Here is a 17500-nt window from a genome sequence, read left to right as displayed (position 1 = left end):
TTAATGACTGTCGTCTCTCTGTTTTACTACATTCATGCTGAGAGAGAGAGATGAAATGATAAAAAAACAGCAAACAAATTAATATTTAATATATATAGATAAAGATTTAATATATATACATTACGAGTCAAAAGTTTTGGATCTGTACGATTTTTTATGTTTTTAAAATAAGTCTCTTCTGCTCACCAAGGCTGTGTTTATTTGATTAAAAACAGTGAAATATCATTCCAGTGTAAATCATCTGTTTTCTATGTGAATATATAGTAAAGTGTAATTTATTCCTGTGATCAAAGCTGAATTTTCAGCATCATTACTCCAGTCTTCAGTGTCACATGATCCTTCAGAAATCACTCTAATATGAGGATTTGATGCTCAAAAAACATTCATTATTATTATCAATGTTGAAAACAGTTGTTTACATTTTTATTTCAGGATTCTTTGATCTAGAACAGCATTTATCTGAAATAGAATATTTTGTAACATTAAACACTACCGTTCAATAGTTTGGGGTCGATAAGAAATTTTATTTTTTGAGGGAAAGAAATAAAATAAATAAATTTTATTCATCAAGGACGCATTAAATTTATCAAAAGTGACAGTAAAGACATTTATAATGTTACAAAAGATTATTTTTCAAATAAACGCATTGATTCTATTCATCAGAAAATCCTGGAAAATAAAATGTGTCACTGTTTTCAACACTGATGATAATCATAAATGTTTCTTGAGCATCAAATCCTCATATTAGAGTGATTTCTGAAGGATCATGTGACACTGAAGACTGGAGTAATGATGCTGAAAATTCAGCTTTGATCACAGGAATAAATTACACTTTAAAATATATTAAAATAAAAAACAGTTATTTTAAATTATCATAATATTTAACAATATTAATGTTTTGTTGTTGTATTTTTGATTAAATAAATGCAGCCTTGGTGAGCAGAAGAGACTCTTTCAGAAACAAAAAACCTTACAGATCCCAAACTTTTGACTGGTAGTGTATATACACACACACACACACACACACACACACACACACACACAGTGGTCAGTTGTGTGTCTCTGCCTCTATAATGGGCGTCTCTGTGCTGATTTCTATTCTTAGAACTCTTTGAAAAGGAAACAATGTGTTTGAACGGGCCGAGGGGTGTCTGTCCTCAGAGACCCTGATTCGAGAGACGCTCGCATATGTGTGTGTGTGTGTGTGTGTGTGTGTGTGTGTGTGGAAAACATTCTTTCCATTACATGACGGAAAGTGAGCGAGAACATCCTGTTTGTGCCTCTTAAGATCATGAGACAGATGTTACACAACAACACCTGTGACCTCTGACCTCTGACGAGAATCATCACTGTATCAACCTGACATCACAGTACAGCAGCAACGGACACACACACACACACACACACACACACTCACTGTAGTTCAGAATGAGGCTGATGTCTAAAGGACACACAGTCAGTCTCACCTGGAATAGAGTGGCAGTCGGGTCGTCAAGGATGGTTTTGGGCGGCGCAACAACTGGAAAATACAAAATACACAGATTAAACAATCACATCATGTACGACAACATCGGTGTGTGTGTGTGAGTGTGTGTGTGTGCGTGCTAAAACTCACACAGGTAAAACTGCAGCTGTTGGTCCTGCAGGTGAGATCTGATGAAACTTCTCAGAGCAGCAACTGGAAAACAGACAAACATCTGCTGTGAACACAAAACATCAAGAAAAGAAAGAAAATAATATAAAAGATAAAGAAAAAAGAAAATGAAAAATAATAATAATAAACATAAAATATAAAAATAAACAAAACACAACATAAAGAATGAATAATAATATAATAAAATAAAATACAAAACAATAAAAAATATTTTACACAACCTAATAGAACAGAACACAAGATAAAGAAAAATTAAAAAAAAAATTGTATACAACAAATAATTAAAATTAAAATTAAAAATTAAAAACCAAACAAAGCCAAAGTCGGATCTGACCTGTTTCTAGCGGCCTGAAGAAGCCCTGCAGAACCTGGCGGTCTGGAAACTGGACCCTCAGCGCCACCTGAGAACGAGAGAACCGTACGAATCCAGTCACATGACTGATCACATGATCAGCGCTGGGCAGACGACACACACACACACGCACACACACACACACCTTCGGGTACCGGTCCAGCTTCTCCTTCATCTGAGACTCTCGGAGAGATTTCGTCATGAGAGGAGCTTCTTCAAACGCCCTCCTGAAACAGACAGAAGATCCATCCAGAAACACAATATAATATACAATATTTATAATATAATGCTTTTTATCTAATATTTATACTTTATTTTAATTAACAATAGAGCTTTACAATAGAGCAGAACATTCTGGTTCTGGAAGTAAAACTGCCATTTGTCTGCATTAATTCAGCTTATTTTGTAAAATACCACCAATCAGAGTCAAACAAAGCAACAGTGCCAAAAGATCTCTTTAGCTCCGCCTACTCCCATGATGCACTGCGAATGACACTCTCGAATCTCCCTACACTCTCAAAATACTGAAATGTTTGTTTAGATATTGCAATAAGCTTTAAATATGTTGTTTTTATACATATAATCAACATTTGTAAATGAGTAGTTTTATATTTGTCCGTTGTTTTGCAGTGCTTCATGGGATTGTAGTTTTATCCGTGTACTGTGTTAAGTTCACTGTCTTGGTTTTTTATCCTGTTTTTAAAAACCTTTTTTGCTTCAAATCAAAGTTTGTAGTGTTGTGATTGGCTTGGTTCATGTATTGTAACTCGTTAGTTAACCTCTTTTTAAAATCCCTAAGGGAAAAATACTTCCGGAAATAATAATGCACTCTACAGCAACTCTACTCTACAACACCACTGCTCTACAGCTACTCTACAGCAACTCTACAACAACTCTACAGCAACTCTACAGCAACTCTACAGCTACTCTACAGCAACTCTACTCTACAACACCACTGCTCTACAGCTACTCTACAGCAACTCTACAACAACTCTACAGCAACTCTACAGCAACTCTACAGCAACTCTACAGCAACTCTACTCTACAGCAACTCTACAGCTACTCTACAGCAACTCTACTCTACAACACCACTGCTCTACAGCTACTCTACAGCAACTCTACAACAACTCTACAGCAACTCTACAGCAACTCTACTCTACAGCAACTCTACAGCTACTCTACAGCAACTCTACAGCTACTCTACAGCAACTCTACAGCAACTCTACAGCAACACTGCTCTACTCTACAGCAACTCTACTCTACAGCAACTCTACAACAACTCTACTCTACAGCAACTCTACTCTACAGCAACTCTACTCTACAGCAACTCTACTCTACAACAACACTGCTCTACTCTACAGCAACTCTACTCTACAGCAACTCTACAGCAACTCTACTCTACTCTACAGCAACTCTACTTTACAGCAACTCTACTCTACAGCAACTCTACTCTACAGCAACTCTACTCTACAGCAACTCTACAGCAACTCTACTCTACAACAACTCTACTCTACAACAACTCTACAGCAACTCTACTCTACAGCAACTCTACAACAACTCTGCTCTACTCTACAGCAACTCTACTCTACAATAATTCTACTCTACAGCAACTCTACTCTACAATAATTCTACTCTACAGCAACTCTACAGCAACTCTACTCTACAGCAACTCTATAGCAACTCTGCAACAACTCTACTCTACAGCAACTCTACTCTACAGCAACTCTACTCTACAGCAACTCTACTCTACAGCAACTCTACTCTACAATAACTACTGTACAACAACTCTACTGTACAACAACTCTAGTCTACTCTACAGCAACTCTACTCTACAGCAACTCTACTGTACAGCAACTCTACTGTACAGCAACTCTACTCTATAACAACTCTGCTCTACTCTACAGCAACTCTACTCTACAGCAACTCTACAGCAACTCTACTCTACAGCAACTATATAGCAACTCTACTCTAACAACTCTGCTCTACTCTACAGCAACTCTACTCTACAGCAACTATATAGCAACTCTACTCTATAACAACTCTGCTCTACTCTACAGCAACTCTACAGCAACTCTACTCTACAGCAACTCTATAGCAACTCTGCAACAACTCTACTCTACAGCAACTCTACTCTACAGCAACTCTACTGTACAGCAACTCTACTCTACAATAACTACTGTACAACAACTCTACTGTACAACAACTCTAGTCTACTCTACAGCAACTCTACTCTACAGCAACTCTACTGTACAGCAACTCTACTCTACAGCAACTATATAGCAACTCTACTCTAACAACTCTGCTCTACTCTACAGCAACTCTACTCTACAGCAACTCTACAGCAACTCTACTCTACAGCAACTCTACAGCAACTCTACTCTACAGCAACTCTACTCTACAGCAACTATATAGCAACTCTACTCTATAACAACTCTGCTCTACTCTACAGCAACTCTACTCTACAGCAACTCTACAGCAACTCTACTCTACAGCAACTATATAGCAACTCTACTCTAACAACTCTGCTCTACTCTACAGCAACTCTACTCTACAGCAACTATATAGCAACTCTACTCTATAACAACTCTGCTCTACTCTACAGCAACTCTACTCTACAGCAACTCTGCTCTACTCTACAGCAACTCTACAGCAACTCTACTCTACAGCAACTCTATAGCAACTCTGCAACAACTCTACTCTACAGCAACTCTACTGTACAGCAACTCTACTCTACAATAACTACTGTACAACAACTCTACTGTACAACAACTCTAGTCTACTCTACAGCAACTCTACTCTACAGCAACTCTACTCTACAGCAACTCTACTCTACAGCAACTCTACTCTACAATAACTACTGTACAACAACTCTACTGTACAACAACTCTAGTCTACTCTACAGCAACTCTACTCTACAGCAACTCTACTGTACAGCAACTCTACTCTACAGCAACTATATAGCAACTCTACTCTAACAACTCTGCTCTACTCTACAGCAACTCTACTCTACAGCAACTATATAGCAACTCTACTCTATAACAACTCTGCTCTACTCTACAGCAACTCTACTCTACAGCAACTCTGCTCTACTCTACAGCAACTCTACAATAACTCTACAACTACTCTACAACTACTCTACAACTACTCTACAACTACTCTACAACTACTCTACAACTACTCTACAACTACTCTACAACTACTCTACAAACAACTGCTACTCTACGTACAACTACTCTACTCTACAACAACCATATGACTACTCTACAACAACTCTACAACAAAGGAAGTGAACTGTGTTTGGTCACTACACGTCAATCACACGGCCTCTGTGTCTAACTGAGAGTCAGAAGTGTGTCGTTCTCACCTCTCGCTCTTCAGCTGGGCGAATCTCTTCCGAATGTCGTCCACGGTGACCTCAAAAAACTCGTCGGGAAGTTCTCTGTCATCATGGCGACGGGCTCCCGAGTCCAGATGGAAGACCAGCGGCTCCCTGTCGATCGGCTGGACGTAGACACAATCAATGAGCATGCTAACACTAACATGTGACAACTAACTCAACACACACTCACGGTTATTGACACGTTACTGCGATAAAGAAATTTGCATTAATGAGAAACATGCAATAAGCATAGAAAACAGCCCCGCCTACTGATTTACATAGAATCTGCATACAAGTTGACTTTAAAAAAGAAAATAAAAGAGAAAATAAAATAAGGAAAATATAATAAATGCATGTTTAAAAATATATTAATATATAAATATAAGAACATTTCATTTATTTTATTTGAATCGTGTCACTATTATTGCGTGTGCATTGATAAAAAGCTGTATGTATTTGCAATTTCTTGCATCGAAGTTGAATTTCAAATCATCAAATGCTTTTTATTTTTAGATCTGACGGAGATGGTGCATGAAATAATTTTTTTAATTTTGGCACCTATTTTGCAAACAATTTCCATAATGAATTGTTTAAACTGGTTTTAATTGTTTATTTGTGTGATTTAATGAATTTATTTAAATTGGGCTGAAAATGCCTTCCATTGAACGCTACTGTTAAATAGGCCGATGTGTGTGTGAGGCGTGTGTGTTTTTACCTCCAGATATTCGTCAGGTTCCTCTTCATCCCTCGACGCTTGTTTGGCGCTGACTGATCTCTAAAAGACACGAGAAACACATTCAAAAACTCTTCAGCTTGAGAGAGAGGTGTGTGTGTGTGTGTTTGTGAGTGTGTGTGGTGTGTGTCTACCAGCTATGAAGAAAAACACGTGTTGTTTGTGTGATGGGATCTAAATGTGGTGATGCGTGATTGAATTCAGACTTGACAAAAACACACCGCCCGTCTCTCAAATAAATACAACATTACAGAGAACAAAAAAACACATGAAAGAGCTAGAGATGTGTGAGAAGATTTTCATGAAAAAGCCATTCAAAAGATTGGAATTAAGATTTTTTGAATGTTACTAAAAGAGTCTCAGCAAGGCTGCATTTATCTGATCAAAAATACAGCAAAAATTGTGAAATATTATTAGAATTTCAAATAACTGTTTTCTAATGTAATACATTTTAGAATGTAATTTATTCCTGTGATCAAAGCTGAATGTTCAGCATCATTACTCCAGTCTTCAGTGTCACATGATGCTTCAGAAATCATTCTAATATGATGATTTGATGATCAAGAAACATTTATGATTATTATCAGTGTTTAATATTTGTTATAATACCTTGATTTCATGGCTGGGTTTGGGTTTTTTGGCTTTGGGAGGGCTGCCGGACACACATGGGGACCACGAGGTCGAGCTCTTCAGTCCCGCAGGTCCTCCCAGACGCTGTCCGCTTCCCGAAAATGGCACAAAGTCAGTGGGCGTGGCCGAGGGGGCGGAGCCACGGGACTGAGGGGGCGTGGTTGAGTGGGCGGAGTCACGGGACTGTTGGGACGTCCCCGGTCTCTCGTCGTCCTCCGTTATCTGGGACACCTGATGCTCACTAGTTTTGGGCCGCACTGTTCGCGCTCGGCTCGTGTTTGGCTCCTCCTCTTCCTGTTTGACAGGGTGATGGTTCAATGGGGCGGCGGCCTCAGTGGGCGGAGCCGGGGTTTCCACGGGAACAGAGGCTGATGGTTCTGGAGGAGGCGGCTGTGATACGGTCATCTTGGCAACAGCATCCGTTGGCGTGGCAACAGCATCCGTTGGTGTGGCAACAGCATCCGTTGGTGTGGCAACAGCATCCGTTGGCGTGGCAACAGCATCCATTGGCATGGCGACCGTATCCATTGTCGCACCAGGACATGAGGAGCTAGAGCCTTTCAGCACATATCTAACAGACATTCAATATTTACATTCATGTTTATCATCATATATCAAAGTATTTCATTCTTTGTAACGCTTGGGTTATATTCCAGACAATCTGTTTGTTATGGCAATAAATAAATAAATAAAATTAAATCAGACAGGGATGTGACATCAGCACTGAGAGCTCACCGTATGATGGCACTTCCTCCCGTGAGGCCCAGAGACTTTAGAGTCGTCGTCTTCAGTGCTTCCTCACCGCTGACCTAAACAAGGACAGAAAGACGTGAAACGGTGTTTACTACTTTCTATTTAATTACACAATGGAATATTCTGTCTTTCCGGTGTGTTTTAATGATCCACAAAAAGACCTGCCGGATTCACCAAACATTCGTCTCATTTTCTGACCTTTTAAGAATCCTAAAAATATTTTGTATTCCCAGAAGTAAAAATCTTACGAAAAAAAAGATAATAACATTCTTAAGACAAAACTTAATTCTAAATCTAACTCATCAAAAATCTGATACTTTTTACATAGTATTGAGAACTTTTATTCATTATTTTAAGAAATCAGCAATTACTGAACCCTTATTTGTGTTAGATTTGTTATGTTAAAGTACAAAAACATCTTGGAAAACCAGATAAAGAGAATGTTAAAAAACCCATTGTAAATAAGTTAGAATAACCTCCGACTTGACTTAAACCCCCAAAGGTAAGACGGACCTCCTAAAACTCAGAAAAAAAGTGTGTCATTTTTTTTCCTTACATCATTACTGGTACATTGTTTGGAGCATAAGCAACAAAGGGCAGAAAATATATATATTTTGTTCTTAAATTAATATTTTATGATTTGTCCCATGCATGTAGAGGACACCAGGAAAACAAGACTCTATAACCAAAACAATGTTTTTTATATAAATTTTTATAGTCAATATACCAGTCAATTTTTAGGTTTCAGACTATTTTATTTTCTACAACTTGTCCTATAATGCTGGAAAAAGATTTTTAGAAAATGTTTATATTTTGCATTTTGTATGATACTAGTGCCTGCAAAGATATTTGAGAACTTTTCAAGGATTGCACAACCCTCTGCATTGCGAGTAAATCATTCACATATGTATGCGTGTATCACCCAAAAGTCTGGCAGGTCTTCATAATTCAAAATCATAATTTTCCTTCTTTTTAAAAACAATTATTTTTGCATGCATAAGAAAATTTACCAACAAAATTCAGTCTTAATAGTGTGTGCGAGATGCAGCAAAGAGGATAAATGTATTTTACAGAAGAAATTTGAGACAAATCTAACTAATAGAAGTAATATTTTCAATTAGACTAAAAGCCACAGTTCACTTCTGGATCAAAACTGACCCTAATGCAATACATGCGATCGTAAAGGCACGTTCACATCAAGAACGATAACTATAAAGATGACGATAACTATATAAGAGTCCAAACCAGCGCACAATATTGTTCTATATATAAGCAATTTTATCATATGTCGCTGGATTCTGATTGGCTGTCAATATTTTTTATCGTTCATCAGCAGGAAAAAATCTTAAATGAAGTGATTTTGATTTGATGTTGACTTTAATACCGAAGCGCAGAGATCAAGCGGTCGGTCTCACCTCGTCTCTCATGTAAACACACACTGGTGTGTGTCCAGACGGCTCCAGAGCAGACGTCCTGCGGGAAGGAAACAGATCAAAATATCTGTCAGGAGGAGAACAAACAAAAACACACATTGGACTCTGATCTGTGCGTCTGCTGGATGACATGTGAGCAACACAAAACACATGTGTTGCATTTACTGTATATACATTAGATTCCTGCAGTGAGAACAGCAGTCAGTTTTTACTGACCCATATTCACTTCCCATACAGCTGTTTTTGTGAAAGAGTGCAGAGAGAAAAACATGGAAACAAATGGAATCTCAGTGTACTTGTATCAGTGGTTGAGTGAGAGCAGGGGGAGTGGTCAGTGAGGGGAAGGGGAGTGGTCAGTGAGGGGGAGGGGCCTGTTGTATCAGTGATTGAGTGAGAGCAGGGGGAGTGGTCAGTGTGGGAAGGGGGAGGGGCCTGCTGTATCAGTGGTTGAGTGAGAGCAGGGGGAGTGGTCAGTGTGGGAAGGGGAGGGGCCTGCTGTATCAGTGGTTGAGTGAGAGCAGGGGGAGTGGTCAGTGAGGGAAGGGGGAGGGGCCTGCTGTATCATTAGGCTTGTTCAACTTCATGCAGCTCTGCGCAGACCGATCGGCGGCTGACTTGAAGCAGTGCATGCCGGTTAGACATTTTGTCCGACTTGATACAGCGTCGATGCCTCGTGACTGTGACGTGTGCCATCAAAGCACCGCGAGAGCGACTCGAGAGTAGCCGGAGAACTCAGCCAGCGCAGCTTCTCCAGAGCGGCTGCACGAGGGCTGATGACGACACAGCTGTTCCACGATTGGCTGATGACGACACAGCTGTTCCACGATTGGGTGATGACGACACAGCTGTTCCACGATTGGCCGGATTCACCGCATGACAACGATCACGTGTGTTTTGTGTTTATTCGAACACCTTTAGTTCCTCTAAAGCTCACAAATCAGTTTTGTATAACAGTAAACACTCTTTTCATGTCGTTGCGATGTTATATTGTGTCATGCTTATCAAATTAAAACTGATTAAAAAACGTAGACTCCACTTCATTGATAGTAGCTCATGTTGAACTTTATTCTTGTTCAAACAGACGCTGTATGAAGCAGTACATAAAGTACTGAATGAAAATGTCTCTGAAACATCTGTGTATTATTTGGCAAATATTGCATTTATTTCACTTCAGCTGTGGTAAAGTATACGAACACCACGCGAGAGGTCACTACGGGAACCAGAAAGTGTCCGACTTCACGTCTCCGTTTGCAGCTCCTCCCGCGGCACGGCTACTCTCGCCGATCGGTTACATCCAGCCGATGTCCAACACACCTTGAGTGAGAGCAGGGGGAGTGGTCAGTGAGGGAAGGGGGAGGGGCCTGCTGTATCAGTGATTGAGTGAGAGCAGGGGGAGTGGTCAGTGAGGGAAGGGGGAGGGGCCTGCTGTATCAGTGATTGAGTGAGAGCAGGGGGAGTGGTCAGTGAGGGAAGGGGGGAGGGGCCTGCTGTATCAGTGATTGAGTGAGAGCAGGGGGAGTGGTCAGTGTGGGGAGGGGCCTGCTGTATCAGTGGGAGGAGACTGTGAGAACAGTTTAAAGAGTTTGGCAGCGGCACTGAGAGCTCATAAAACACAGTGTTCACGGTTCACACGATCTGGCTGCATTTAAAAACCTCAGCAGGAGGAATGTGTTTCACTTCAATCGATACAAACATCCACAGAAAGAACACACACACGCACATAAATTCCCTCATAAATTACACATTAAAAAATTAAACAACTGCAGCCCTCGCAGACAGAACGACACACACCTGGTTTGAGGAAAGTGGGTCAGTAGATCCCATAACGTCTGTCCACTGGAGAAAGAGCCCTGAAGACGAGAGCCGTCCTCCATCTGCAGGGCGATCCGCACCTGAACACCAGAAAACACACAGCAGAAAACATTAGAACTGGTGGAAAATATGTTATAAAAAAATATTTTGACATTTTAAAAACTGATTAATCAGAATTACTGCCTAGTTAGACTACAAATAAATTCAATACAGGTCAAAAGTTTGAAATAATTCAGTTTTTTGAAAGGTCTCTTCTGCTCACCAAGGCTGCATTTATTTAATCAAAACTACAGTAAAAACAGTGTAATATTAAAACAGCTTGTTTTCTATGTGAATATATAGTAAAGTGTAATTTATTAATTTATTCATCATAACTCCAGTCTTCAGTGTCACATGATCTTTCAGAAACCATTCTAATATGATGATTTCCTGCTCAAGAAACATTTATGATTATTATCAGTGTTGAAAACAGTTTCATATTTTTGTGGAAACCGTGATGCATTTTATTTTTCAGGATTCTTTGATGAATAGAAAGTTCAAAAGAACATCATTTATTTGAAATAGAATCTGTTATAAAAGATCAATTTAAGTCTTTGATGATTAAAAGTATAAATTTCTTTAAAAAAAATAATTCTTAACTGATTCTTAGTTTTTAGTTTTTGTATTTTCAATCAATGCTGAATGATCTGAATTGTATCAAAACAAATCTTTGGCTGTTTTATTCAGTAAAAAATAAAGTTAGACCGCAACTTGTGTAAAACTTTTTGCACATTTATGGAAATCAGAAGTCAACGACACCACAATAATAAACCTTCAGCAGAGAAAATCTTTACAGCAAATAACGGTGCATTTATCTCCATGAAACACTGAAAAGACAACAAAGAAATCTCGTTGAGCTGATCCAAACAGTCTTAAAACTCTTGAATGCATTTCAAAGAAAGTGTGGAAAATAAAAACCCTGAAATCTCGTCTAGAGCCAGAGTCATTTCATAAAAGCCTCCACTGATAGATAAACCCTGAGAAGCGTGCAGGACATGCTGTAATTGAGCAGAAGTGTGTGAGACGGAGCCGGGCAGCTCATCAAGGCGTGTGTGTGTGTGTGTATACGATCTGAACCGCAAACACACACTTGGACAGGCCGAGCATTTTTCCTCCCTCCACATGCCTGAAGTGTGAGGCAGAACAGCCGTCAAACGCTGGCGGGAAGACCCATTTACCCATCATGCTTTACGACCAACCCGCTCATTAATCATCTTTCAATTAAAAGAGAGCGTGATGTTCGTTTTCCCTTTCATCCAGCCGTACGGCTACAAATGCTCAAACATTCGGCGTTATAAACACATTCCCATAAAACAGCAGATGGGATGGGGGGGGGGGACTGATGATGTCATCGATCCGGAGCGCTGATGTCATAACCTAACAAGCTCCTCGTACAATCACAGCCTGACAGGAAGAAGGAAACATAACAAGCTCGGGAAGTGTTTATGCATTTACACTCACTGTAAACAATACGAATGAATGATTCATGCTTATTTTTCTGATATATTATAAGTGAGGATGTTCAAAACTCATTTTTCATGTGCTCAGGCCAGAACGACGCGCGGATGTTTACTGACAAACACGGCATGAACGTGCAAACATATAATCAACAGGCCTAATTACACCGGAGTGGAAACGAAGCACGTTCCCAGGAGGCTATTATAAACTATTACATAACTGCATGAAAAAATAGGTCATTTTAAACACATCAAATGTTTGTTCTAGCAAAAATATTAAACTACAACCAATTACAACTACTATCAACATTTGTTTCAAACGAACTCCCACTACTGAGGGACATATTCATTTAGGCTTAATCTGCAACACTGTTACCCACATTCCCATGTGTTTTTATTTGATTTGTTTCACTAATTGTATACATTTCAATGATTTAATATTTCTAGCTATAAGTATTTAGCCTTACATAAAATCATTGTAACATAAAAATGTTGTGTCGTCTCGTGATGTGTAATATAATAAAATGCAGTCTGATGAAACCCACAAATTAAATTTGTATAAATTTCTAGTATAGTTTCTATAAATATTATCTATATAGTTTTATATATTGTGTTGAATGCGTGTGAATGCGTGTGTTGAATGCGTGTGAATGCGTTTGTTGAATGTGTGTATTGAATGCGTGTGTTGAATGTGTGTGTTGAATGCGTGTGAATGTGTGTTGAATGCGTGAATGCGTGTATTGAATGCGTGTGAATGTGTGTTGAATGCGTGAATGCGTGTGAATGTGTGTGTTGAATGCGTGTTTTGAATGCGTGTGAATGCATGTGTTGAATGCGTGTGTTGAATGCATGTGTTGAATGCGTGTGAATGCGTGTGTTGAATGCGTGTGTTGAATGCGTGTGAATGCGTGTGTTGAATGCGTGTGAATGTGTGTTGAATGCGTGTGTTGAATGCGTGTGATGAATGCATGTGTTGAATGCGTGTGAATGCGTGTGTTGAATGCGTGTGAATGCGTGTGTTGAATGCGTGTGAATGCGTGTGTTGAATGCGTGTGAATGCGTGTGTTGAATGCGTGTGAATGTGTGTGTTGAATGCGTGTGTTGAATGCGTGTGATGAATGCATGTGTTGAATGCGTGTGAATGCGTGTGTTGAATGCGTGTGAATGTGTGTGTTGAATGCGTGTGAATGTGTGTGTTGAATGCGTGTGAATGCGTGTGTTGAATGCGTGTGAATGTGTGTGTTGAATGCGTGTGTTGAATGCGTGTGATGAATGCGTGTGTTGAATGCGTGTGAATGCGTGTGTTGAATGCGTGTGTTGAATGCGTGTGTTGAATGCGTGTGTTGAATGCGTGTGAATGCGTATGTTGAATGCGTGTGAATGCGTGTGTTGAATGCGTGTGAATGCGTGTGTTGAATGCGTGTGTTGAATGCGTGTGTTGAATGCGTGTGTTGAATGCGTGTGTTGAATGCGTGTGATGAATGCGTGTGTTGAATGCGTGTGGTGAATGCGTGTGTTGAATGCGTGTGATGAATGCGTGTGATGAATGCGTGTGTTGAATGCGTGTGTTGAATGCGTGTGATGAATGCGTGTGGTGAATGCGTGTGATGAATGCGTGTGTTGAATGCGTGTGGTGAATGCGTGTGTTGAATGCGTGTGGTGAATGCGTGTGGTGAATGCGTGTGGTGAATGCGTGTGTTGAATGCGTGTGATGAATGCGTGTGTTGAATGCGTGTGATGAATGCGTGTGGTGAATGCGTGTGTTGAATGCGTGTGATGAATGCGTGTGATGAATGCGTGTGGTGAATGCGTGTGTTGAATGCGTGTGATGAATGCGTGTGATGAATGCGTGTGTTGAATGCGTGTAAATCATAGACTGTAAAAAAAGATGGACGACGCCCCTTCGCTCTCTTCCATTGATGAGAACTGAAGCCGCCAGAGTCCCGATATGGCGCTGACATATTGGAACTTGAGTCTGCGCAGTAGCGATCTCGGGACCAGACCTGCGCAGTAGTGAGCAGGAAGTAAAGCCGCGAAATCAACGCTCCGCCCTCACTCTCGCAGAATGCACTCAGGGAGAGTGGATTCTGCATACTTTTAAAAAAATTGATTGCAGTACGACAAGAGGCTTGTTAAAATAAAGTAAATGCAATCTCCTCAGTCCTCCGAAGATCCCGAAAAAAATGTCCGTTGGTGCTTCAGTGACTACTTCGCTCGAGAACCTGTCAATCACAGCTGTCCATCATGACGTTACACCACCGCATCACGTAACTAACTAAAAAACAACTTATTTTTGAAACAGACACTTGAACTTACATCAGCGTGATAAAAACGACAGCAAATTAAATAAACCACCTTTGGAAAAAAGATATTTGAAGTGTAATTTAATTGTTTAGTTGGTCTCACGTCCCGTTGAATAACATGGGGAGGCGGGGCTTATGACCTATACTAGGACCAGTCACTGGGGGGCGATCGAGACGTTTTGGCTTCACTTTTCAGGGCTTGTGCGGCACGCTTGGTGTGAATGCGTGTGTTGAATGCGTGTGATCAAAGGGGAGAAATAAATGTTTTGAAGTGAGGAATCGAAGAAGGTGCTGATTATTTTTTCAGTGTGTGATGCAGTGAACTCTTGGTGGAGTTAATAGTTAATTCTGACACGCTGAGATCATAACACTCATACAGACGACAGAAAACGCATTGTTTCTGAGAGATAATGTAGTAATATTCACTAAACTCTTACGTAATGTTCACGTCACCTGCTGGCAGAAGCAGTTTCAGAGAATTCTAGCTTTTAAAACTACTAAACTAAAACTATTTCAAACTTAAAACCTTTAAAATGAAAACCTTTCAACTTTAAGCTGTTAAACCTACTACAAATGTTCTGGCTGCTTCTCAAGCCAACATCAAAGTTCGTCTACAAACGATATTATTTAGTTATCAGTTACTCTTTATCTAGCAACACACTACAATCTTGTATTTTTTTTCTTCTTTTAGTTATTGAAAGAGGGATAAACTCATCATATGAGCATTGGTCACACACACACACACACAGCGCGCTCTCAGCTCCCGCCGGCTGCCGTACACACACAGGTCACACACACACACACACACACAGGTCACACACCGCTCTCGGCTCCCGCCAGCTGCCGTACACACACAGGTCACACACACACACACAGCGCGCTCTCAGCTCCCGCCGGCTGCCGTACATACACAGGTCACACACACACACACAGCGCGCTCTCAGCTCCCGCCGGCTGCCGTACACACACAGGTCACACACACACACAGGTCACACACACACACACAGCGTGCTCTCAGCTCCCGCCGGCTGCCGTACACACACAGGTCACACACACACACACAGCGCGCTCTCAGCTCCCGCTGGCTGCCGTACACACACAGGTCACACACACACACAGGTCACACACCGCGCTCTCGGCTCCCGCCAGCTGCCGTACACACACAGGTCACACACACACACAGGTCACACACCGCGCTCTCGGCTCCCGCCGGCTGCCGTACACACACAGGTCACACAGGTCACACACCGCGCTCTCGGCTCCCGCCGGCTGCCGTACACACACAGGTCACACACACACACACACACACACAGGTCACACACCGCGCTCTCGGCTACCGCCGGCTGCCGTACACACACAGGTCACACACACACACACACACAGGTCACACACCGCGCTCTCGGCTCCTGCCGGCTGCCGTACACACACCACCACCTCCAGCTTGGCATTGTTCGGCAGACCAGCAAACCTCCACTGCAGAGTCAGATCGAGAACATTCCTCTGAAACCTGCAGATGAAGAGAGACAGTGAGCCGTCAGACACTCATAAACACACACACAAACAGACACACAAACACACACAAATACAAACACACACAAATACACACACACACAAATACACACACACACACACACAAACAAACAAACACACACACTCTCTCTCTCTCACACACACAGACACACTAACTCTCACACACACACACACACAGACACAAACAAACAGACACACACTCACTCTCTCTCTCTCTCTCTCTCACACACACACACAAACAATCACTCACTCACAAACAGACACACACATACACACACATTGTTTACATATATTTATACATAAACGCATACAAACACACACATATATAATTATAGAAATATATATACAGGTTAAACTCACTTCAGTCCATGATCATCTGGATTAAAGCCGTGCTTCTTACACACATCCTCAAGAACCTGCAGAAATAAACATTTTAATATTCATTATCTATGAACATTGAATTCATTATTTAATATTCAAATTATGCACGTACGCATTATGTATGCATTTATCATCACTGACGTTTTATTTTGTTGACTAACATTGTTGACAAGTATTTTAGTGTCGGCTACTAGCTCAGCTCAACCTGAATATGACGCCCCAAAACAAAGGCTGTTTAGGGCACTAAATAGGCAGCTCACTAGTCCGGAATGCGCTTATGATGGCCAAAACTGTGTCACGCACAGTATGGTGCCCAAAATGAACAATAGATCGAAGCTCACTGCATCTTTGTTGCCCGAAACTGCTGTCCTGTCACTAGGTAGGCAGCTTACTAGTTCGGCTGACTCAAAACGCAAGCATCCCAATTGGTTTCGAGACAGTATACACACACACACACACACACATACACACAGCCTTCGCGATTAGATTCACGAGTATGTAAGTGAGTTCGTACCTGTAATAAAGGTGTGTTTGGAGACACTTTGACAGTTTGTCTTCTTCCATTCGGAGTTAAAACTGACACAGCTGAACTGCTCGCCGCCATGACACTCTGTGACGTCACGATGTTTGTTTGACAAAACTTTATGCGTTCCTCATCACAGTTAACATGCGACATTTGTCTGTTCATGTTCCACCATGATGACTGTCATTTGAACTCTAATGTTGATATTTAAGCCGCAGTTTGTATTAAACTTCAGTTTGATGGACTGTTCGTGTTCACCACATCATTACTTACCTCAAACACTCTCCAAGCCTCTCCAAACATCTGCACTGTCCCATCTCACAGGATTCTGCGGAATGAGTCTGAAAACCACTGCATTCACAAACTGTTTTCTTGATGAGCCACAAAAATGTAGAAGTTCCTACATGTGTTGTTTTGAACTGCTAAATCGTTGTAGTGGAATTCTGAGAAATAAGAGAAATTAGATAGATAGATAGATAGATAGATAGATAGATAGATAGATAGATAGATAGATAGATAGA

The 17500-nt window shown here is 40.9% G+C and overlaps 1 protein-coding gene across 3 annotated transcripts in view; it reads right to left on the bottom strand.

Annotated features, from left to right (window-relative positions):
* aspscr1 (ASPSCR1 tether for SLC2A4, UBX domain containing) overlaps positions 1-17083 on the bottom strand; it is a 21799-nt gene extending 4716 nt beyond the window's left edge. Inside the window, exons 1-13 of one of the 3 annotated variants that reach the window (XM_084101750.1) lie at positions 16971-17083; positions 16436-16491; positions 15938-16052; positions 10726-10826; positions 8917-8974; positions 7484-7557; positions 6728-7319; positions 6101-6160; positions 5371-5507; positions 2152-2233; positions 1989-2055; positions 1616-1678; positions 1467-1519 (exon numbers count right to left, since the gene is read on the bottom strand). In XM_084101750.1, coding sequence (XP_083957876.1) covers positions 1467-1519; positions 1616-1678; positions 1989-2055; positions 2152-2233; positions 5371-5507; positions 6101-6160; positions 6728-7319; positions 7484-7557; positions 8917-8974; positions 10726-10826; positions 15938-16052; positions 16436-16491; positions 16971-17060 — 1548 coding nt within the window. In that variant the 5' untranslated portion in view covers positions 17061-17083. Of the gene's footprint in view, positions 1-1466; positions 1520-1615; positions 1679-1988; positions 2056-2151; positions 2234-5370; positions 5508-6100; positions 6161-6727; positions 7320-7483; positions 7558-8916; positions 8975-10725; positions 10827-15937; positions 16053-16435; positions 16492-16568; positions 16667-16970 lie in introns of those variants that run through there. The other 2 variants (XM_084101752.1, XM_084101751.1) reach the window with 2 other exon arrangements.
* Positions 17084-17500: the final 417 nt, after the last annotated feature.

The sequence above is a fragment of the Abramis brama genome (assembly GCF_963993115.1).
Source record: "Abramis brama genome assembly, chromosome: 23".
Classification (NCBI taxonomy): domain Eukaryota; kingdom Metazoa; phylum Chordata; class Actinopteri; order Cypriniformes; family Leuciscidae; genus Abramis; species Abramis brama.
Note: the sequence above shows the minus strand (reverse complement) of the source record. Positions and strands in the feature narration are given on the sequence as shown.